Raw genomic sequence first — 24,537 nt, 5'->3', positions numbered from 1 at the left:
GGCGGAGATTGAAAGATCTAGTTTGGTTTTGGTGAATTGATGAAACCCTAAGTGCTAACCTAGTTTATCAAGTGATCATGAGATAGGTAACACACTCCAAGTTGCGAAGCAAACAAAGATCATAGCATGATGAAGATGATGCCATGGTGATGATCAAGTGCTTGGACTTGGATAGAAGAAAGAGAAAAACAAAAAGCTCAAGGCAAAGGTATAAACCATAGGAGCTATTTTGTTTTAGTGATCAAGACACTTAGAGAGTGTGATCACATTTAGGTTTGATAGCTGTACTATTAAGAGGGGTGAGACTCATGTCGGAATGCGGTTATCAAAGTGCCACTAGATGCTCTAACTCATTGCATATGCATTTAGGATCTAGTGGAATGCTAACACCCTTGAAAATGTTTGTAAAAATATGCTAACACATGTGCACAAGGTGATACACTTGGTGGTTGGCACATTTGAGCAAGGGTAAAGAAGTTAGAGGTGAAATGGGGTTGGTCGCAAAGATGCTGGCGTCGGTCAACTGACCGGACGCTGGGTCGCTAAGCGATCGGACGCTAAAGGGTTGTGTCCGGTCATGTTGTTGGTCAGCATAGTAAGTAGTCATAGTGTGACCGGACGCTGGCAGGGTCCGGTCGAGCATGACCGGACGCGTCCGGCCAGCAAAAGTCGGTTTTGGAACCTTACTGTAAACGACCGGACGCTGGTGTTCAGCGTCTGGTCAACTCAAGCGCTGTGTCTGGTCAAGACTGATGACCATTGAAGTCAGGACACGTGGCTGACTGCGAGCGACCGGACGCTGGGGGCTCAGCGTCCGGTCAACTGACCGGAGCGTCTGATCAGCCCGCGTTATGCCCAGTGAAGGGGTACAACGGCTCTATTTCATGGGGGCTTCTATTTAAGCCCCATGGCCGGCTCTAGCTCATATCTCTTGCACATTTTCATTGACATAGCAATCTTGTGAGCTTAGCCAAAGCACTCCCACTCATCTCCATCATTGATCCATCATCTTTGTGAGATTGGGAGAGAATCCAAGTGCATTGCTTGAGTGATTGCATCTAGAGGCACTTGGTATTCGTGTTGCGCTGCGGATTTCGCTTGTTACTCTTGGTGGTTGCCACCACCTAGATGGCTTGGTGCAGTGGTAGAGGATCGGCACAAGTTGGTGATTGTTCGTGGCCGCCTTCGGTGATTGTAAGGGGAATTTTCAAACTCAAAAATAGTAATTCTATTGCTACTTATGAGCTATTTTTGAGCATGCTATGCATTGAATTAGGTCTTGACCCAAAAATAAAATTTGTTACTCAAGTCAAGTACTACAACTTTCCTTAAGGGTGCACTGCCATGCAAACAATCTATGATATAGTTCAACTTAGGTCAATCATACAACTTGAAAATGAAAGCCTTCACTATAACCAAGACTTAGAGGCCAAATGGGTCCAAGTCATGAATACCAAAGTTGTTCCATGTGATATTGTAAACATGTTTAAGGCACTCCTAAGGTCCCACAAGCATTTTATACATTGGTCACTTGTAAATCCTAGCATATGTAAAACATTTAGTAACAAACACATGTGATATAAGCAATCATAGAGATAAAATTTGAGATGCTCAGGCTCATGAATGATCAATGATGCTTGTGCTCATGCAATGCCAATTCCAAATGCATGCTTAACATCTTGGGTGTTATAGCCCTTTCCCCCTTAAAGAAATCTCGTCCCAAGATTTGCACGACTAACCATCTCTTGTAGAAAACCAGATAGAACTCACGAAGATAATCCTCTCTCCCCCACGTAGAGTCTTGCTCACTATGGTTATTCCATACCACCTTGTAGAATTTAATGACTTTGCTACGGGTCACTCTTTCCATTGTCTCAAGTACTCGAATAGGTCTTTCTTCATAGGTTAAATCTGACTGGATCTTGACACTAGCGGGTTCAATAGCTTCTTTGGACACACAAAGACATTTCTTGAGTTGGGAGACATGAAAAACATTGAATATAGCTCTTATTTCTGGAGGTAACTATAGTTTGTAGGCTACTGGTCCCCTTCATCCAATGATCTTGTATGGGCCTACATATCTAGGTGCAAGCTTTCGCTTCACACCAAACCTTTGCACTTTCTTCATGGGAGACACCTTCAGATATACAAAATCCCCAACTTCAAATGCAATGGGACTTCTCCTGTCTCGATTGAGCAGCTTCAATATGTTGTTGAATAATATGAACTTGTTCTTTAGCTTCTTTGACAAAGTCAATCCCATAATACCTTCTTTCACCAGGCTCAATCCAATTCAAAGGAGTCCTACACTTTCGACCATACAAAGCTTCAAAATGAGCCATCTTGATGCTTTCTTGATAGCTATTGTTGTAGGAGAATTTGGCCAAAGGTAGCCATTTCTCCCATGAACCCATAGAAGAAATCACACAAGCTCTCAACATATCCTCCAGAATTTGATTCACTCGCTCAGTCTAACAAACTGTCTGAGGGTGAAAGCTGAGCTACGAAACAGTTGGGTACCTAGCTGCTTATGCAGATGTTCCCAAAAATGATTAACAAACTACGGTCCTTGATCTGACATAATGCTTTTAGGCATACCATGCAATCGTATGATTTGGGCAATGTACAACTCTGCATACTAATGGGGTTAATATCTTTCCTTAACAGGGATGAAATGTGTAGATTTAGTCAAGCGGTCAACAATTACCCATATAGAATCATGACCCTTTGCAGTGGTTGGAAGTCCAACTATAAAATCCATACTGATGTCATCCCATTTCCAACTTGGGATAGATAGTGGCCAAAGTAGTCTAGCCAGCTTCAAATGGATGGTCTTGACCCGATAGCAATTATCGCATCTAGCAACAAATGCTATAATTTCTTTCCTCATTTTTGTCCACCAGAAGCATGTTTTTAGGTCTCGGTACATCTTACTGCTACCTAGGTGAATGGATAAATTGGAAGAGTGTGCTTCCTCTAGAATTTGGTTTCTCAATTCTCTATCTTTCGGCACTACAAGCTGATCCTTAAACCACAGCACACCCCTTTTATCTAGTCAAAAATGCTTGGTTTCTACCTCTTTCATCTTTCTTTTGATATGGAATATGCCCTCATCGGTCTTTTGGAGCTCAATGATTCTAGACTCAAGAGAGCAACTAACAGTGATATTGTGTAAGACTACCAAATGCAATAAGTTGAAACCATCTTTCAACAAGGGATTACACTAATACTTCTAGCTTAAGGCATCTGCAACCACATTGGCTTTTCCTGGATGATAATGTACTTATAGGTTGTAATCCTTGATCAATTCCAACCATCTTCTCTGCCTCATGTTCAATTTAGGTTGGGTGAAAATGTACTTGAGGCTCTTGTGATCGGTGTAGATATGGCAAACATTACCAAGCAGGTAATGTCTCCAAATTTTAAGAGCATGGACAACTGATGTTAATTCTAAATCATGGGTAGGATAATTGACTTCATGCTTTCTCAGTTGTCGTGAGGCATAAGCAATGACTCGGCTTTCCTGCATTAGAACACACCCCAAACCGGTACCCAATGCATCGCAAAACACATCAAAATCAATGTTAGGCTATGCTAAAATAGGAGCAGTAGTTAGCAATGTTCATAAAGTGTGAAAAGCTGCCTCACACTCCGGTGTCCATACAAATTTCTCATCCTTCTGAAGCAACCTAGTCATGGGCTTGACAATTTTAGAGAAATCCAGAATAAACCGACGGTAATATCCTGCTAAGCCAAGAAAACTCCGAACCTCATGAACGGAGGTTGGGGCTTTCCAATCAAGAACCTCCTGCACCTTGGATGGGTCTACCGAGATTCCATCTTCAGATAAAACATGGCCCAGGAAAGGTACTTTCCTCAACCAGAATTCACATTTACTAAATTTAGCATATAACTTATGCTCTCACAGCCTAGACAACACCACTCTCAAGTGCTCTGCGTGATCTTCTGCATTCTCGGCATAGATCAAGATATTATCGATAAACACGACCACAAACTTATCAAGCTTGGGCATGAATACTGAGTTCATTAAATACATGAAATAGGCAGGAGCATTGGTCAACCCAAAGGACATGACTAAATATTCATAAAGGCCATACCAAGTGAAAAAAGTCATCTTAGGTATGTCCTCAAGCCTGATCTTGATTTGGTGATAACCTGACCTCAAATCAATCTTAGAGAACACTTTTGCTTTTGCTAATTGATCAAATAAGATATCAATGCGAGGCAAAGGATATTTATTCTTGATAGTAACAGCATTGAGTGGTCGACAGTCCACACACATCCGCAAAGACTTGTCCTTCTTTTTCACAAATATGACAGGACAACCCCATGGTGATGAACTAGGGCGAATGAGACCCTTTTCTAAGAGCTCTTGCAATTGGATCTTCAATTCTGCTAACTCATTTGGCGGCATTCTATAAGGTCTTCATGAGATGGGTGTTGTACCTAGTATTAACTCAATCTTGAACTCTATATCCCTGTCGGGTGGTAACCTAGGCAATTCATCTAGAAAGACATCCAGAAATTCACATACTATAGGTATATCAGCAAGGGCCACAGGCTGGATAGCATTGGCCACATTTTAGAGATCAAACTCCCTAGAAAGGGCACTAGAAAAGCATCGTTATTCCTAGGGTCTCTCAACATAATGGTTCTAGTCGATGTATCGATAAGGACACCATGGCTCTTCATCCAATTCATACCCAAGATCACATCTATACCCAATCCCGGTAATATCACTAAATTTGCATTATACTCTCGTTCACTTATTTGGATAAGTACATCTTTAACTATCTGATTGGTAGAAATGTTATTCCCGGCTGCACTTATATAATAACCACCTTTGTCTACTACAAATATTTTCTGATCATACTTGGATGCAAATGTTGGACTCATGAATGAATGTGAAGCCCCAGAATCAAACATAACAACTATAGGGTAATGGTTCACAAGAAACATACGAGCTGTGACAACCTTGCCAGAGAGAATCTCTTCCATGGTGGTGTAATGTACATACCCCGGATGTGCATTTGCAGCCGCTGTCTTCTGATTGTTCTTCTTGGGGTAAGGGCACTCCCTCGCCCAATGACCAGTCTTGTTGCAATTGAAACATGGTTGATTGTTAGGTAGAGCCTTCGAGTTACCTTGTCCTACACCACCCTTAGGCGGTAGAGCAATAGAGTATGCCTGACGATACCCTTTATTTGCGTGGCTTGGCTAGGCCTTCTTCTGAGGTGGCTGGTATTTTGGAGTAGGTGGGCGGTATTGGATTCTTGCCACCACTAGAGCTCTCTACTGAGATGCACTAGCTTCAAAGGCCCTCTTGTGGCTCTTGGATGCAACATAAATATTATTATGATTCTCTTGTGTGAGCGCATCTCACAAATTCATTGTAGGTCTCACTCTTGTTATTTGCTAGAGTCTTCATCAACTTTGGACGTAGTCCTCTCTTGAAGCTTGCAATCATCTTAGCATCGATATTCACAAACTCAGGCGCATACCTAGAGAGGTTATTGAAGGCATGCAAGTACTCAGTGAGACTTTTGGTGCCCTGAGTAAGCCTCATAAACTCTATATGTTTCATGCTCATAAGACTTGGGGGAATATGATGCCCCTAAAAGTAGTCTTAAACTCATTCCATGTAACCTGAGCATTAGCAAGGAGGGTAGATAGGTAATGAGTCCACTAAATGCCTGCTGGACCATGCAACTGATGTGAGGCATATTTAGCCTTCATACGCTCTGTAACACTCAAGAGATGAAACTTTGGCACAATGGTATTGAGAAATTCATTGGTTTGCAATGGCTCCTCTGCCTCCTTAAAGATAGGAGGTTTAGTGTCAAAAAAGTCCTTGAATTTACTGTACTAATTTGGTTCGGGTCCCTGGTGTTGGTCCCGTCCCCATCCACGACTGGTGTTCTGCGCAAGCCCACGCAGTACTTCCCCCATAGACCATTGGGTCTCCAGGAGCTGGGCCATCATTTTCGTTGGCGTGGGGTACAGTGGTGGTGGGAGATCATCATCACCCTCACAACTAGTACCGGCCCCTCCACGAGTGCGAGTCATCTGCAAAATTGCAACAACAAGTGATTATTGGATGATGTCAAGAGATAGCAGAAGAATTATATAATCATGCCATATTGTAATTACTGGAGAGAATCTCAAATTCATACAATAACATAGAGGCACAATAATCCATTTCCACAACATAACATCACCAATAGGACCACTTATCGTACTCGTAACGCGTTCTGTGCATGCCAAATTTTTCTTGCCAAAAACAACTGGGAATTCATTAAAAAGTGCAATCACTACACGTATTACATGCATGGTTCCAATAACATCAAAGGGGTACATCATGAAATCGAAACCTACATTACGAGTTCATTACATAAGGATCAAAGATAGAGAGCTATTGTATCTAGCAAGATACTAAAGCTAAGTTACTCCTCCGGGTGGTCACTGTCGATGTCGGACACACCATCACCGTGGTCATCCTCAAAAGGCTCAATCTCCTCCTCTTCAGGCTCATCCTTGGCGTCCACCTCCATGCCATCATCCTCAGCAATCAACACATTGGGATCTTCTTCCACCACTGGAGCTAGAGGAAGAATTGGGTTCACCATGTTATTGAGACGATGAACATCTAGCTGAAGCTCCTCAATCTGGCATATGAGTTCCTGCTCTCTATGATCAAACTCCGTTGCCTGCCTAGCAGCCTAGAACACAATCCTGATCCTAGCTGCCTCCCTAGTCTCAGCAAGGCGAATGACCTTTTCCCTCTCAACATGGATGTCCTGTAACTCAGCCCTAGCTACATCTCTTTCAGCAACAGCATGGACAAACTGCCCCCGATGAGCTTCCAAGGCTGTCATATAATTACCTATCTCATTCTGAGCTACTCTAACTGCCCTTCAGTGCCTGCGCACACGTCCTCGCATCCTACGCTGTGCAGCCTCTGCTCTATGGAGTTCTTGCATACAGCTGATGTAACTATCTTGGCGAGAGTAAAACATTCTCATAACTAAATACATGGGCAGCATTAGTACTTCCTGCTCTCTCATCTTGGTCTCTTACCAAAGCATTACTGTCTGGCTGGGTCCAAGCGGTCTGTGATGCAACCACTAAAGTTAAAGATCCAACGGGCCCATTGACAAGCTCATCACCGAATTCCTGATAGATTTCGCTGAGAACTTCAAAAGCGGCCACTTGGGCACCCTCCCAAGGGATCTGTCCATCTGACTCAATACTCCATCCTTGCCACTGAGGGTTGTCCACATGGGTGGCAACAGTGACCTGCACGTCGTACCACCGTTGTCCCTCAGTTACCATTTCGCTCTAAAAATAGCGCGGCTGTTCAGCATACCTAACAGAGTGCAGTACCCTCCAAAGTAAAGTGGGAGTCCCAAACAGTGCCAAAAAGGTATCGCTTGCAACAGGGGCTCCTAGGGCTGCCATCTGTAGCAAATGTTACAATTTAGTGAGACACACGATTTTAGAAAAGAGTTACTTAACAATAAGATCTTGCAAGGGAGAGGAACAATGCAGTGACATGAATGAATGATGTATCATGATGTATGCTCGTTCCGTACGTCGTCACAAACTTAGAGAAATAAATCCTTACAACATACGCAGTGGCATACATACGTTCTCTCAATATAATTGTAACTAAATGAGCTACACGTTTCATTGTTAGTGTACCTGCAGAAGATTCATTTCAGCCCAACCCAACAGTTATATGTACAGAAAGGTAAATCTGGGCTCTAAGTTGAATATCAAGGATAGCAAGATATATATGAAAATAGTAAACTAAATACTTCCATATATATATATATATATATATATATATATATATATATATATATATATATATATATATATATATATATATATATATATATATATATCCCATATATATACTTCTATATCAAAGCTACCCGATGATCAATTATACTACCCACAATTAAACATGCACCATACACACATGCAAGCATGCATATACAACAGTATCACAGCTAGCTCTCCTCGACTGCACGCTCACTTCTTGCGGTCATGCCACTCATCAACTTACCTTCTTACCTGGCATAGAGGCATTTGATCCAAACATTACCACTCAAGTGAGTGGCACCCATACAATAGCACGTCGTATGGACGACGAAAGTAAACCCCCCCCCCCCCGTGTTAGTACTTAAATAGCCACCTAATAGTCTTTAACTGGGCATAAAGGAGATGACCACTGGTACACTATAGTTTTAAGTTCAATCTTCAACACTCTAAACTTATTACTACAGTTGTAGAAATTAAGTATATAAAACAAAAACCTTTATTTAATTACACATGTGACAAGTTTATTGTTGAATCTTGCTCCGATGCCAGCTGTAACAGAACCATCCAATTTATAAGAGCACAAGTACAATAGCAACCACCGAGGCAGTCAAACCATCACACTTGAGCCCATATAAATCCGATAGTCCGTCGAGTATCACGCAAGATCTCGAATCAACCAACATACAAGCCAAGATCGTACATGATTCAACATTCAAGCCACATGTTATAACAAGTTCACAAATAGTTTGTCATACATCGGAGTTCCAACATAGTTATTACAACATCAGTTTAACAGTAGCGGAAGCAACATAGTTCTGAATGACATCAACAGTAGTTTAGATACATAGCTAGTTTTCATAGTCATCTCCAACAAAAGCACAAGGGTGAGATGATATATAGAATGACCATGCCCCTGGTCCTATTCCTCATCCACTGTAGGAGCAAAGCAGTGCTTACAGTAGTCGTGGTACATCACGTTATCTGCAACAATAGGGAAATAAACCGTGAGTATGAGAAGGTACTTAGGTAGACTTACCCGTCATAAACCAAAAATAAGAAACACCAAGGATCATGCAAGGTTTATAAGTGGAGCTGGTTGACATCCTTTGCCTACAAGCCAATATTTATCTAGTATCTTTTAACATTGAAATAACAAGTTTATTATTCTTGACCCATTCTAGATTAGCATCTATCCTACGCCAAACATGTTGTGTACCATTAAATCATCACAATAGTAACCATATCAAGTTGAGCATTTTCATAACCCACATAACCATTACTTTCATCAATTACTACGATGAAGGGGGCTCATGTCAAGTTATCACTATCTAGGAGAGAAGGTGATTCGGATCGATTCCTACCCAATTGGGGAATTATTCCTAACACACACCCATACTACCCCCATCAGGGTTGCATTGGGTCACCTTTGATACAACTCAGGTCCAAATCCTAGGTTAGACCAGTGCCATACCCTCAAAGATACTACCAATCTGCCAGGAATCTCAGGACTCAAACTCGCCCTTGGACTCATGCAATTGGCTCTCCGCATATCCTTACTGCCTCTAGGGTGCACACTTTAACTGCGCATGTCTCCGACCTGAGTTGAGCTACTCGGCTTCGTGGTCGGAACGACTTATCCGGCCAACTATGTGAGAGGCATGCGTTCAACATGACAAGAGGGCCTCCAACGACCGGTCCTTAAACGACATAGACGGAATCACTATACGTCACCACACCTAACATATAAGATTCCATCCAGTCTCCAATTGTCCAACATCACCAGGCATGGCACGAGTTGGTGATTGTTCGTGGGCCGCGCTGTGCTGGCGCGCGCGTCGCGCCGTTGTGGGCCGAGCCGCGCGAGTGGGCCGCAAGTTAGAAATCGGTTTCTTCAATTTCCAATAAAGTAGAAATGCTTAATTAATTTAGTTATGAGTTGAACTTGGATAATTTGTAGTAAATTGTGTAGTGGTCAAAAAATAGTGAGACTAATTTTGTTAGGTTCGCAAAAATATCATATACTTGTTAGTACAGTTAGATAGCAGTTAGTTGTGGTGAGTACTGGGTCATAAATTCAAAACTAGGGAGCTAATATTATGTAGATTAATAGTTGTAGGAATATTTGTGGACAATTGGTGATAGCTATAGACATAAAAATTTTACAGTAGGTTCACTAAGTTATTAGGTACTTGCTCTAAATTTTATAGCCTTAGAATGAGTTGCTAAATAAAGTAGCTATTACCCTTGCTTTATCGTATATAACGTAAATCAGCATTAGGAGTAAGAATACATGTAGTTGCTATAATAATGATGAATGTCATACTTCAAACTTGTTATTGGTAACAATAGATAGCTTAGTACCGTGGTCGGTAGCACTAGCTTAGTAGTAAATAGATGTACTTTTATTTTAAGAGTTGCTGTTGTCATATTATTAAGCATTGCATCATTATTTCATGTAGATCGCGAGCTAGTAGAATTCGTGCCCGTCGATGAACAAGAGTACAACGAGGTGATTGAGGAGTACGAGGAAGAGATCCTCACGCAGGAGGGAGCCCCAAAGCCTGTTGTGCTGACCTTACTGACCCGTCGTCTGCCCAAGGCAAGTCCCGGTGCATAACCCCTATTTTAATGATCATTGAATATATATATGTGATGTGCACTTAAGTTACAGGCATTTTATGGAAACTACATGCATAAATATATCTACCCATGAGTCCTACTAATACAGGTCGAGTAGCTGCTATGCTCAGGATATCAATAGCGTGAGTAACCTGTCGTTACTCACAAGTAGATGCTAAATATGATACCTCATGATAAAATGTGTAAAAGTAATTGGTGATCGGGCAGGGATATGGTTTGGGTAGATGAGCCCCTCCGTAAGCGTGCTATTTCGGGCGGTTCTGCCACAAGATGCTAGCAGACTTTTTCACTCCCCAATATCTCAAGCATAGACCGCAAACACCAGTGTCGATTTGGCCCCTTTCGGATGATTGCCCCGACAACTACGAGCATGGGAAGTTCATGGTGACCAGGGCCAGCTCATCAACGATGAGCCGTGGGAGGTGAGGAGGTTCCATCTCTGGTACATGGAGGCGGCGAAAGTAGGCCTACGTACTTTTGTTGTCAAGGTCCCGGCAGAGTACTTCCACTTGCCCGACGATGTTCAAGTCGTCGTAGATTTCCATGACATGCATAGCCAACTGCACCGCAAGGACCTCGACATCGCTCAAGTGACCCTGTTTGCTCTATAAGTTAAACATGATTTTCACACCTTTGCATCGCTGTAGGTACTTTAGGAAGAAACTAATAATGCCATGACGACTTGTCCTTGCAGGATGCAATCCTATGTATGCAAGCAAATAGGTATAAATATTATTTATCTCTCTCTGATGCATTTAACCTAAAGGGTCATTTCGAGTTACAATATACCAGACACTAATGAAAAGTTGATTAACTTGAACCCGCAAGAGAGAGAGAGCAAGCTCGGGCAGAACTGCACAATGAGTTAAAGTATAACGCGGGAATGTACATGTACAGAGCCATGAGGAAGCTCGGGGGAGGAGATGGGTGTATCCTTGCCGCCCATCAGTTCGAGTAAGTCAAAAGGATACTTGGAACATATATGTAGCTACTAGGATCAGCACTTTTCATATTTGAAGATTTGAAATCTGTATTGTTTGAATGGTGCAGCGGGGGCATCATGGGCCACTGGATTGCATTTATGATCTATCCTTAGGATGGAAGGGCCGTCATATTCGACTCTTCGCGGGAAACAAACAAAGAAGGGTACAAGGACTTTGAAAGCGCATTGCGATAGTAAGTGATGGTACTTATTCTTTTACACTTAACATACGTGTCAAATTTGTCATTCACACTAGTGGTTTTTGTACAACACTTACAAGAAGTACGTGGAGGATCCCGGGTGCCTCGATCGAAGATCTGAGAAGAAGAAGAAGAATGGCACAAAACTAAAAATCAGGCGACAATTCCCGGTGCGTATCAAAAGTCGTATGTGCTACTGTATCGTGCATGCTCTCTATATGTGGATTATATATGTCGTGCATGCTCTCTATATGATTGTGTATTATATATCGTGTGGTGCGCTAAACAACATGCTGGAACAGTATTATGTGGATACTACGCTTGCGAGTACCAATGAGCGTGCGGCAAATACAACCACAGTAGCGGACATTTGTAAATTTGTCATGGACTCCTGCGTGCATGTTGGGCGACCGTTTTTCAATGAGGGCGAGTTAGCGACTGCAGAGAAGTACGAGAGGCTCAGAAACTGGAGCAACATGCTACGTGTCCCGGATTACATGTTGCCAAACTTTGGAGTACGGAAAGAAAAGAAGCAGTGAACATATGACATATGTTTGTAATGTAACTTGATTGTTCGATCGTATTTTGGTGTTAACTTGAATGATGTGATATATGTTTATGCTGTGTATGCGTATTTGGGTGCTTTGATCTGTGTTTAATTTAAATTTAAATTCAAATTCAAATTCAAATTCAAAATCAAAAAAGTATTTTTTAATATAGAAAATCTTTAACCGAGGCGGACAAGTAATAACAACCGCCTTCGTTAATTGTTTAATGGAGACGGGCATCTTTAACCACCCGTCTCGGTTAATATGTTAACGGAGGCGGGCGGTTAAGGGCGCCCGCCTCGGTTAATAAGTATTAACTGAGGTGGTTGCCTTAAGCCGGCCGCCTCGGTTAATCGATTAACCGAGGCGGGCAAAGCAACCGGCCCGCCTCCGTTAAGTTTACTGTAGTAGTGTATTCTTTTGGGGGCTATATAACCATGCACTAACTGGCCTTGGGCTGGTGGGTGAGCACCCTTCAGCCTTGGTGGCTTGTGTAGTTGTGCTTGGGAGCCCTCTAACTCACTTATGCTTACAAGAGTGCGAATCGATTACGAGTGACTGATCTCTAGTGCATTGCTTTATGAGATTGTATCGAGTGGCACTAGATGTTCATGTTGCAAGCCGGTGGTGCTTGTTACTCTTGGAGGTTGCCACCTCCAAGACGGCTTGGTGGCTTGTGGCTCTGTCAAAGCACGCAAGAAGATTGTGCGGTGCTCTAAAGAAGTGCTTGTGAGGGGTGTTGTGCTCGCCCCGCGAGGATCGTGAAGAGCAACTCTAGTAGAGCGTGTCATTGAGTTACCCTCACTTCTTGGGGTAGGTTCTTGCGGCACCCAACGTGTGGGATAGGTTTGTGAAACACCTATTAGCCGCCGAACCACAAAGTGAGCGGTCGACACAACGGGGACTGGCGTGTTGGCAAACATGTGAACCTTAGCAGAAAAATCACCGCGTCATCCTTGTTCTTCCCGTTGGTTTGCATTCCCCATACACAAGCTTGTATTTACTTTCATATATATTGTGCTTGTGTAGTTGCTCTTGTAATTAGTTAGCTTGTGTAGCTTACTAGTTACCTTCTTGCTTGTGTAGCATAGAAGTAGCTCTCTTGCGTGACTAATTGGCTTGAGTAGCCTTGTTAGTCACATTGCTTAGTTTGTGTAGCTAAGTAATTTGTTCTCTCTAATTTGGTTTGTGTAGCATTGTTTTTTAGCATTGCTAGTGAGCTTAGGAGCTTTGTGCTTTTGCTTACTAGTTTGTGTAGGAGCTTCCCCGGTGCTTGAAGTACTGGTTGCATTGGTTTGTGTGATATTGCTTCTAGAATTGGTTAGATGAGCTCTACCTAACCTGGCACCTTTGTTGGCTAATTAGGATCTTTTATAAGGTGCCTGAGAACTTAGATAGAGGGGTGTAGTGTTGGATAGACTGATAGTTTTAATTCTGCATTTGTTTCGGTTAGCCGGCGCGATTAATTTTAGAAATGACTATTCACCTACTCTAGTCCGCCATCTCGACCCTACAATATGACATGTTTTAGTTTAAAGTTTTTGTTGTAGCTGTAGATCTATATGTTTATGTGTTTAATTCACACCTACAGCTACTCTGCTCCAATTATGGTAAAATTTTTATAATAGGCTAATCATCGTATGCTTGAGCTATGCTAAAAATTTCAGATTCAGGGAGCACATACGAGTCTAAACTTTCAGCTCTGTTAGCAAGTATGATTCTGCCCTTCCGGCCTTCCCTAGTCATCTGATGCAATAATGTGGGGGTGGAGGGCTGGAGGCCGAGGTCTACTCTTCCTTAGAAGGGTCAATAACCTGCCCAGAAAAGACAACGGCGCCTGACGTCTCCTCCACGATGAAGAAGGCGAACGGGTGCTCGGCGACGAAATCCACCGGCTTCGGCGGTGGCGGAGAGTCATCATACAGCGAGCAACCCATATCAACGCACTCCACGGTGACCGCTGCTGCCTCGCTCCCCGCCTCGGTCATCTCGATAACTGCCTTGTGGATGACATGGCTGACAAACACGCGACGCTCGTCTTCCTCAAGGAGCATGTCGGTCATGTTCGCCTCCGCTTCATCCAAGGGCAGATGAAGCCCCAGATGTTTAAGGTCCTCGGCGACTATTCTTGTCTCAAAGCTCAGCTTGAACTTCGGCAGCCGGAACTGGCCGACGGGGACACACTTCAGCGGCAGATGGTCGTGGAAGAACTTCGGGGACGACGCTATCTCCTCTACCATGCCTTGCAGACCCTTGCGGTCGTCGGGGAGGAAGACACACATGCAGAACTTGGGTAGGCTGTGGTAGAGCATCCAGTCCCAGTTGGACTCGTTCATCATCTCGTAGGGCAGCTTGAGCACCTTGAACCCGGAGTGGCAGTCGATGTACTGGTACGACCAGCTCTGCAGGAAGGGCACCTCCACGGAGCTCCCGTCCAGGCGGTGGAACTCGCGGTCGACCGTGTCCTCCTTATCGAAGGGGTCGCGCCACTCTCCCTTGAAGTAGATGGAGTTGGCGACCACGTGCACGGTGTTACGATTGTTGTCCTCTGGTTTTAAGACCTCGGTGATGAGGTTTGTGGTGGCCTTGGCCATCCAAGCATTGATCTGCTCTCTTGATTTTTTTGGCTTTGAAGACACAAAAAAGGACAGATTTTATGGGATCCTAGACCGGGGGCGAAGCTACGTTCACGCATCGGGTCGGCCGACACCGATGGTTTTGCGATCACCTCAAATGCCCAACGATTTTTGTCCAGCTTGGACCCCGGTAAAAAATATGTGAGATCCCGACAGACTTGCGGCCGAGCAGTCCATCGTGGCATCACCTTAGGTCCTTAGCCCATCCATCGATTGATTAGCAAGGAGCAAAGATAAGCCTGGTAGCCCACCCAATGGCCTGGCTCCTATTTCATGAAACGTGATTACGTGAATGCAAGTATATATGTACAGGTAAGCCCATAGCCCGGAAGGTAATAAGCCCATAGTCAACAGCCTGGTCACCGTTTCATCTTCCGATCTTCTTTGTTCTCGTATCAATTCGCAAATCCTTCCTTCATTCATTCTCGATCTCGTTTCTCAAAGACACAAACTGACATGCCCCAACCGCAACTTGACAGTGCCGCTGGCTATAAGCTTAAGGGCATGTGTAGTGGTGGGTCGACTCACCGAGGCTATATACGCATACAAAAAGATGCAATTGAGTCGATTCCTTCAATCTCCGGTGGTAGGTCGTTCCTGTGGGCCATTCAAATAAAAATATGTTTTGTTCTCCAAAGCCGGACACTTGCATGAGTCACCTGGTGCTTTCCGTCCCTTTCCTCTTCCTCTTCTTTCCACGTGAATATTATTTTAATTGGAATGAATCGACTCATGTTTGGTGGTTGACTCCTGGCACACTCCATGCATCGATTTGCTCCAGTGGTGCATGCATCGACTCATGCCAAATAAAATAATCACATGAGTCGCTTTAGAAACACCACTGGAGAAGCCCTAAGCTCTCTGCCCATCTGTTGTCCAGGTACCCCAAATACCCAATACTTGAATTGGTAACTAGCAATCATCAAGTCTGAACTGTGAGGTCTTAGGTTTTTTTTTCAGCTATACAATTCAAACTTAGAAAGCAGATAGGACATATGCCTTACAGCAAAGAACGTGGTCTTTTATTCCGGCAAGATGTCAGGTATCTATCTACTTTAGTACAGCTTGCATATAGATGTATTTGAGTAGTGACTTACTGACTTTTAACAGTATACACATGGCTATACTTTCACATTAGTAATTTGAGCCCTTTTACAATGGTTGAAAATGCTTTCTAACGCTCGATGATGCTTCCTGATGTCTACCCAAAATAACTATTTTTATTGATTTTATTCGTTCAAGGGCATTATGGTCATTGCGCACCCACCTCTCACTCCCCACCCCCGCCCCAAGCCGAACTCGCTAGCACACACGTCGCTCTCGCCCTCGCCAAAGCCGCCGCCGCCGCCCTGCTCTCTCCCTCCCTCTAGCCGCCGCCGGCGGCCCTGCCCCGCTGCCGCCCCTGCCCCCAGCGCGAGGGCCACGGTGGTCGCCTCCGTCGCCGTCTTCCTCGATTCCGCCGGGTTTCTGCGCACCCTCGCCGCCCTCCAGTCCGAGGCCAGCCTCGAGGTACCCTCTCCCCTTCACGGTGAGCACTCAAACCCACACCAACGGCTGCACTCTCCACTCTCCCTCCCAGATCTGGATGTGTAGTTGTGGCAAATTAGTACATGTATAGCTCGTATTTGATTTGATTATTCCAAAATTAGGCTTCTGTAGATGGATAATTGGTGCTCCCGTTCCAGAATGTTTGCATTACTGAAGCATCACAAAATTCTAATGACTTGAAATTTGGAATGTCTCTGCTGCAAAATTATGCTGCTAAGGTGCTACTAGTAAGGACATGTTATTAAGGTATAAAAGGTTTAGAAATATTCAAGAATGTCCAACAAGCATTTGTCAAATATCTATCCCCACGAGAAAAATAAATTTGATTAATAGCTCCCTTTTCTTTTACTCAAGAGCTCTATGTCGGTTAGTACTCAGTACTTTGTATGGTAGTAACCTGCAACCAAGTCTTATAAAGATATATAATTACGGTATTTTAGTTAAGACCAGAACACTTTCTGGGTTGTCCATGCTAAAAAAAATGTGCTTGTTGCATCCAGGCAGGGATCATTGCAGCTATCAGGCTGTTGATGTTGTCTCAGACAAGTCCTGTTTATTTTCACATAACGAAGCTTCTGATGCAAGTTCTGGAAGTGGCCTGTTTTCAAGATTTTCTTATAGGAATGGATTATCTCTTGTTGTGATTCTGAATTTCTCAGAGAATATATTGATGCAGTGCAACAAATACATCAAGTAGGAAAAGATTTCAGATGAGTATGCGTTTAATCAGTAGAGTCGTTGTGATTGCCGTAGAGATGTTGTCAGAGGTCGCTTGGTTTAGTTTTTAGAGTAAGCAGCTAGCTCTTGGGTGAAATTTTGTAATACATTGAAGTAACATGTCCTTACTATAAGAACATCTTGTAATTAATAGATTTTCTTATAGGAATGGATTCTCTCTTGTTGTATGATGATGCAACTATTTGCATTACAGACATCATCAGAGCAGATGTTAATATTTGTATGTGACATATTTATTTACCAAATATGATAGCATGATGAATTCTATGATCATGTTTCAAATAAAAAGGAACCTTCCTATGGTTATGATCCTAAACTTTTATAATATTACAGTTAGTTAAGGTTGCATTAGTTTAGTTTTCCTTCTCTGTATTAATTACAAGATGTTCTAAATTGTATGATTGTTTAGACATGTATGTTAAAGCCCTTCACTTGTATGACTATCTTTACTAGAACTAGAAGTAAGATGATCCTATCAAATCCTGAACTAGTATTTGCATTAACTGACAAGAGCTTACAGAGGAAATGCTATGCCTTGTCTTGTGCTGACTTATGAAGGTATGCCTTGTCTTGTGGTGGCATATCAGAATCCAACTTAACTATGGATGGAACTTGATTTCCAAACTAGATGTGCATTCTGTTAAAGGTTTTGTTGACATCAGGTTGTCAGAATCTGTTTAGAAATTATGGAAATCCTATCTACTATTATAATTAAGAGAGCCATTTGATCTACAAGTTCCTTTTATCACTTGATATATATTTTTAGGATTTTATCTTAAGAAAACTTGAATTTTTTCGATGATTCACTGGGCAGAGTACCGTTTGTTAGTAGTCAATACCTGCAAATTTAGCTTCTTGTTGCAAACAGCCCAAGATTCCAACATGTATAGAGTTGGCTGTTTCTAAACCTTACTGTTAATTACAATCCTCAAATGTACATAACTAAATGGATGTAGCTGTTGTATAACTTTTCCTTTTGCAATGGAAGAATGTACCTCGTAGGCACCTACTATCTCTAAGAAATAGAGAAGCACTTGATACTTTAGGAGAACAGCATTTTCTAGCACATTATGTACTCACTAATCTTCTATTGCAAATGCAACTGTTTCGGCGTGGCATACTTATGTATTTTTTTTTGAATTGAAAATGTTAACATGGACATGAGGCTTTATGTTGCGTCGCTACGGCCATGTCTTTTTCCGATTTCTTTAATTTGTTCTGTCCCTCCCTCTAGCCGCCGCCCTCGCATAGCGTCGTGCCGGAGGCCCTGTTTCATCGCTGCCTCGCCCTCGCCCTCGCCATCGCGTGGCCTACCTTGGCCCTCGCGCAGCACCGCCGCCGCAGGCCTGCCCTCGCCCGTGCTCGTTGCTGGGATCCCATCGCTCCTCCCTCCTCCCCGACGCCCCCGGCTGACGCGAGCGGCCCAGTAGAGAGCTCGCCCAATGCGAATATCCTCTCCTCGCTGCACATCGGCCTTGTCCTCGTCCTCCTGCACGCCTCGCTGCTCATCGGCCTCGTCCTCGTCCTCCTGCACGCCGTGCTGCACAAGTCCGAGGACAACGCCGGCGCCGAGGTCGACCGCTGGTCATGCCGGTGTCCCAGAAGCCGTCGCACTATGTGTGAGATCCTACCTCTCCCTGATTGTCACAGTTATTGTAGTGCTTCCTGATGTCTGATTTGTTAATGTGTTCCTGTCAGTTGTCAGATGTGATGTTAACTTGATAGAAAGATGAATAAAGTTGTCTTTGGCTTAGCTAGATCTTGAACAATAGCATCTTTGAACAATAGCATCGTTAGAGAGTAATAGGCTATCAGTATGGTAGCTTCTAAAAGTATCTCTTACATTACTCCAGTTGTTGGCAGAAGGCGGCAGTGCCATGCCTTGTGCAGCTCTTAACTGAATAAAAAGAAAAAGATGATATATGTGTTACAGTTTCTAAGTCTAATACTTGGAATGGTGTCATATTTCTTAGTTGCTGGTTATCATCTTCGATGTCTTGATGTTTGTTGCTGAAGTTCCCATTTAATTTTTAAAGAACACATACCAATGATTGGCAGGAAGCATTGCAGTAATGCATATATACAGTCTTATTGCAGAGCAAAAGCATGTTCCTATATGCCAGTCTGGAGATAACTAGTTAAATAACATGCATCTTCGTGATCATGGAAAAAGCTGGACATAACCATTCAACCTGATAACTAAGCTTATAATATAATCTTTGTTGAGATTGCGGTAATTTTTTGATCCTTCTTACTATTTGTACTGGTTTATAGTCAGCACTAGTACCGTGACTTGAGTCTTGGACCTTGATTATTTAAGCTGCATTGAGTTTTCTTGTGTAGGCTTGGTTGGGGAGTTTTGCCTTGCTACTGTGATGACGCTCTCTGTGATGGAGTTGTTAACTGGGGTCGGTCATTTCTATTTTTGTACTGATAATTGCTTGTAGGCAAAGGACCTGTTCAGTGTCGAAATAAATTGCAATAAAAAAGAGTAAAAAAGCTTTCAACATTTATGCATAAGATATCTTGTAGGATGATGCAACTATTTCGGCGTGGCATGCTTATGTATATTTTTTTTGAATTGAAAATGTTAACATGGACATGAGGCTTTCTGCTGGGCCGCTATGGCCATGACGTTTCCTGGGTTGACACGGACAAGCCTGGATATGAGCAAAATTCAGTACAACAAGGTTTATATCTCTATCTGTTTCTCCGAATATTCTAGCCATTACCAAATTACAGGTCAATAACTGATGCCGCTCCTGCTGGTGAGCATTTTTCAGGATGTGGGCAAATCAATCCTGGAGAGCTATTCGAGGGTGTTAGAAAGTTTGGCTGATACTGTTTGCTGACAACCTGATGCCTTGATACCTGATCTACAGTACTAGACAGGTGTTGTTAGTTGTTACAAACTCTGAACGAGGAGTTTCAGTCTGATCTGAATTTATTGAATTTCAACGGTTGAAATTAACAAAGATTGGGGACATTTGATGTGAAAACCAACTCTTTGTCCGGTTCTCAGAATTAGTACCTTATACAATGGTTCTTTGGCCCGAAACATAGCCACTTTTTGTTGCAACCCTGATCAACGCTCATCTAACATTCCAAACTGATGGCTGGGCTTCGTTTCAAGCAAAGTTTGAGTCTGGGAGTCAAATTTCATTAGCTTCAATAATAAAAAGGGTCTGGTCTCACTGGTGGAACCCCAGCTAAATCTGTTGCTGCTACAAGTTTTCACAGCTCTGAAGTTCAGTTTTCTGAGGACATTGCAGAGAGAAGACCGTGTGACTGGGTTCTCGCGTTTTCAAGAACTCCGGCCTGCTCTCCAATCCTAAAGTCAGCCCGCCGACATGCCCGTTATGATTGTGAACCGACAAAAGTAGTCAAACCTTCGATGACAGGCCATTTACGTGCAACTGTTCAGAGACTCCAAAGAGAGTTGTATAGTCGTCAAGCCCTTCCTTAAACGGAGAGCTCGGCGCATGCAGCACAAAGACGACGCAAACAATAAATCACATTACCAATTACATTAAATCATCATATAATAATTAGACATTCCAACAGAATGGGTCCTCTAAACATAATACTTTGTACAACATGTAACATACATGTACCAGCCATACAGAATGTCTCAGTGTCTCACATCCATACAGAATGACACAATCGTCCATAAAACATACAGAATGCCACCAATTAGTAGTAGGCAGCTTCTGCTATAAAAATAGATCAAATCACCCATGCAGAAAATTTCAGCTATAGTTCCACCACACAGATGGGTTGCAACGAGCTCAACTGTACAGTGGGTGCATCTTCTAACCTACAAATAACTAAATAAGAAAACTGCACGTAAGCCATCATTGGTGTTTAATTAGTGTCCAGCAACAGATCAGCTTGTGAAACGAACAGAAGTAATGCAACTAGAAAAATATAATAAGTGAAAGATTTTTCCACTAAAAAATAATAAGTGACAATCTTATATTAATATTGTAAGATGTTATTATATTTTCATAAACAAGAAAAAATAAATTTTATTACCTTATTCTAGACATATCCATGCACCTATAAGTTAAAACCAGTGGAAAAATTATGTAACTAGTTTTATTCTAGAAAAAAAATAAACTGTCCTTACTGTGACATGGAAACAAAGAAAAGTAAGCATCTGCAGTAGCTATCTGTCTACCTATCTTGCTGCTCGATACTATTCCTACCTTTGAATATGACTACCAACTATGTATTTATCCATAAAAGGGTAATAATGATAAATCATATGGAGTTGAAAGCCAAAGCTAATTTAAAGTGATCATTGCTTGCTATAACACATCAGGATTTATCCTAGAAAATTAGTACTTGTGGACCAGAAGCTTTTATAACAGGAGGATCTGAGCAGGTTGCTATAGAAAGTCACCAAACCTAATTTTGAACCAAAAGTTTGGATTTACTGAATTAAAGTAACAAATCAGATAAGTTACTGCAAAACAGCAACACTGATCAACACGAACAGATTAATACAGTTCCAATATGTTAACAAAATTTGGGACAAATCAATTGTGCCATATTTGGTTTTTAAGCTATTTTAGTGTCCATTTTGTTTTGAGCCGAATTGAATCTTGCATAAGTACTTATATGTCATAAATTATCACTGAAGATACCAAAAACGGGCTAAGTAACTAACACAACACACTTTGTCAGTAGTTACAGTTTCTTTCTTGGTCTGAAATCCAAATAGAGGGACATAGTCCCGGAACGGGAAGGCCATCTTGCCGAAGTAGAAATTCTTGGGGTTGTAGTGAACGAGCTCTGGATCAGGGACCCCTCCAGCCTGCATCGAAGCAGATAGTCAAATCCATATTAGAGTATTCAGCAGTAGGCAGAAGCGGAAACCAACAATTTGTAGGCAAAATTTAGTTACCTTTGCGCACACCAGTGCAAGGCCATCTATGGTGATGTACTTGGTTCCCAAGATGTTGAAGATTAGCCGGCTCACCTTGTTATTGCTAGAACCTAGAGAGGAAAAACAAGCACAAGTTGTCGTTGACCGCCGTTCGCCAGATCGAGGCCGAGCGGCCTCTTCCACGCCGCCCTTGGCCGGATCGAGGCCGAGAAGCCCCCTCTGCGCTGATCGAGGCCAGGCAGCCCACCTCCGCGCCGCTCTTGGCCGGATCCAGGCCGGGAGGGCCCCTCTGCGACGCCATTGACCGGATCGAGGTCGGGCAGCCACCTCCGTGGCGCCCTTCGCCGGATCGAGGCCGGGCGGCCTCCCCCACGCGCTGTCCGCCACCGTGAGCAGGTGCTCTCTCTCAGAATAAGTGAGGTGAGGCCGTGAGGGTGGAGGTGTGTAGTCGCCTGAGGAGAAGTAGCGGCTGGAGGAGAGGAGAGTGAGATCAATGGCTGAGATCGTCTAAGTAGGCCACTAGGGTTTCTAATTGGGCCGATTTTTGGGGTTTTAGAGGAGAACCAGCTGGGCCGGCTTGGCTGTAAAGTGCTGCTGGGCTCTTTTTCTTTTATTTAAGAGCCCACGAAGCCTTAATTATTTCTAGAATTTAGTTTTCTTTTGTTATTTAATTAGTTCATTGTTTAAATGTTTTAACTAAGTTTTGAGTTGTTTTACATGCAATTTTTTACATTTAATAGAACATTATTTAATTGTTTTAATAAATTGTAACTTTACATTGTTCTCAAACAAATACATCTTTTCACATAGTTGTATGGTATTTTCACAAAACTAATTGTAACAATATCTAAATCTAGTTAGCAAATTCTACAAACTGACATAGCATCGTATTTAATAACCATAAGATTACCATAAAATTTCAAAACTAGTTTAATAAAGTGGGAATCTAAATTGTTGACAAATAGATACATATATCGAATAGTTTTATATAAATATATGTGAGATGTATACATTTATGATTTAGTCAGAACATCCTAAAAACTGGCATGGTGGGATAATATAGGTTTGTAAGATTCCCATAAAAATTCAAATCATTTTGACATACTAAGACTATACATTGTTCACAAATGGATACATTTCACACGTAGCTTCATATAATTATGTGAGAGATGTGTTCATTTATGAACAACGCACAATATTGCTTTGCTAAAATGATTTGAAGTTTTTATAAAATGATTATACCCTAAAACATGTTTTCATGCAAGTTTTTAGATTTTTCTAACTAAATTTAAATATTATTTTAGTTATTCTATGTAATTTAACAAAATAATAGTAATAATAACTAAATTTGGTTAGAAAATTCTACAAATTGACACAACAACATATTTTAGGTTCATAAGCCTTCCATAGAATTTTTAAGCACTTTTAATAAAGTGGGAGTATACATAGCTCACAACTAGATACATCTCTCACACAGTTTCATATAAACTATGTGGGAGACGTACCATTTGTGAACAATGTGTTGTACCACTTTGCTAACATCATTTGAAATTTTTATGGGATGATCATACACCAAAATCATGCTGGCATGCAAATTTGTAGAATTTCCTAACTAAATTACGACATTTATTCTATGGTAATTCCATAGAACTATTGCAATAATAATATAATTTGGTCAACTACAAAGTTGTAGGACTCATCATGATCTACAATTTTTTTTATCATTTATCCGTTGGAGTTCATTTTTACAGTTCAAAAAAATTAAATTTTAAAATTTGAACAGCTTCAATCATTTCTGTTTTAAAAATAGTCTTTTGAGGCAACTAACAAAACACTCCTTATAGCTCAATGGTTAATCTTTCTCTACTACGAGTAGAGAGGTCAGGGTTCGATTCCTATGTGTGGCGTACAGATTTTATTTTTCCCCATTTTTGTCTAGTGGATGTACCTACTAGCCATGGACACATGTTAATAAAAATATTGTGTACACCCTGCCAAGAACTAGATGATGGAGTTGGTGGTTAGGCTGTTGCTGACTGCTACCAGTGTAGCTATTGGTGCAGGTTCGAACCCTGCTTGGCTCATTCCCCCCTGTTATTTTTTTTGTAGTGCTATGATTGGTTTGCAAATATTTTGCTGAAAAATAATAAATGAGTTCTGAATTCTAAATTTTTAAACTCCTATATCGTGTTCTAGAATATTTATTTGTTTTGATCCTTTCTTGTGATTGGAACTTGTTATAGCGTGGTGACTAATAGGTCACTCGGACAAGACATGAGAGTGGTCGATTGATTTGTTATCACGTGGTACTTCACTCGAACAAGATTTGTGAGTGGCTAATTGACTTGTTATAGCGTGGTGGCTAGTAGGTCACTCGGACAAAATGGGAGAGTGGTTGGTTGACTAGTTATCAAGTGGCGGCTATTAGTTCACTTGGAGTGGTTGGTTGCATGGTGGCCATTGGTTCACTGGAACATGACGTGAGAGTGGGCGACTGGTTTGTTAT

The 24,537-nt window shown here is 42.1% G+C and overlaps 1 protein-coding gene and 1 long non-coding RNA gene across 2 annotated transcripts; both read right to left on the bottom strand.

Moving 5' to 3' along the window:
* Positions 1 to 14,005: 14,005 nt before the first annotated feature.
* Positions 14,006 to 14,812, bottom strand: LOC136488735 (putative serpin-Z5). Its single transcript, XM_066485562.1, has one exon. The coding sequence runs from the start codon at positions 14,810 to 14,812 to the stop codon at positions 14,006 to 14,008; it is 807 nt and encodes a 268-aa protein (XP_066341659.1).
* Positions 14,813 to 21,745: 6,933 nt separating this feature from the next.
* Positions 21,746 to 22,516, bottom strand: LOC136484769 (uncharacterized). The gene is made up of 2 exons (XR_010766202.1): positions 22,050 to 22,516; positions 21,746 to 21,959 (listed from the first exon to the last, which is right to left on the bottom strand). It is a non-coding gene; the product is annotated as an uncharacterized lncRNA (long non-coding RNA).
* Between the last annotated feature and the right edge of the window lie 2,021 nt (positions 22,517 to 24,537).

The sequence above is a fragment of the Miscanthus floridulus genome, chromosome 10 (assembly GCF_019320115.1).
Source record: "Miscanthus floridulus cultivar M001 chromosome 10, ASM1932011v1, whole genome shotgun sequence".
Classification (NCBI taxonomy): Eukaryota; Viridiplantae; Streptophyta; class Magnoliopsida; order Poales; family Poaceae; genus Miscanthus; species Miscanthus floridulus.
This window is presented reverse-complemented; position numbering and strand designations above follow the sequence as displayed.

What these genes read in the sequence shown, in the direction of transcription:
- LOC136488735 (XM_066485562.1), bottom strand. Translation starts at nt 14,812, where the DNA reads ATGGCCAAGGCCACCACAAACCTCATCACCGAGGTCTTAAAACCAGAG.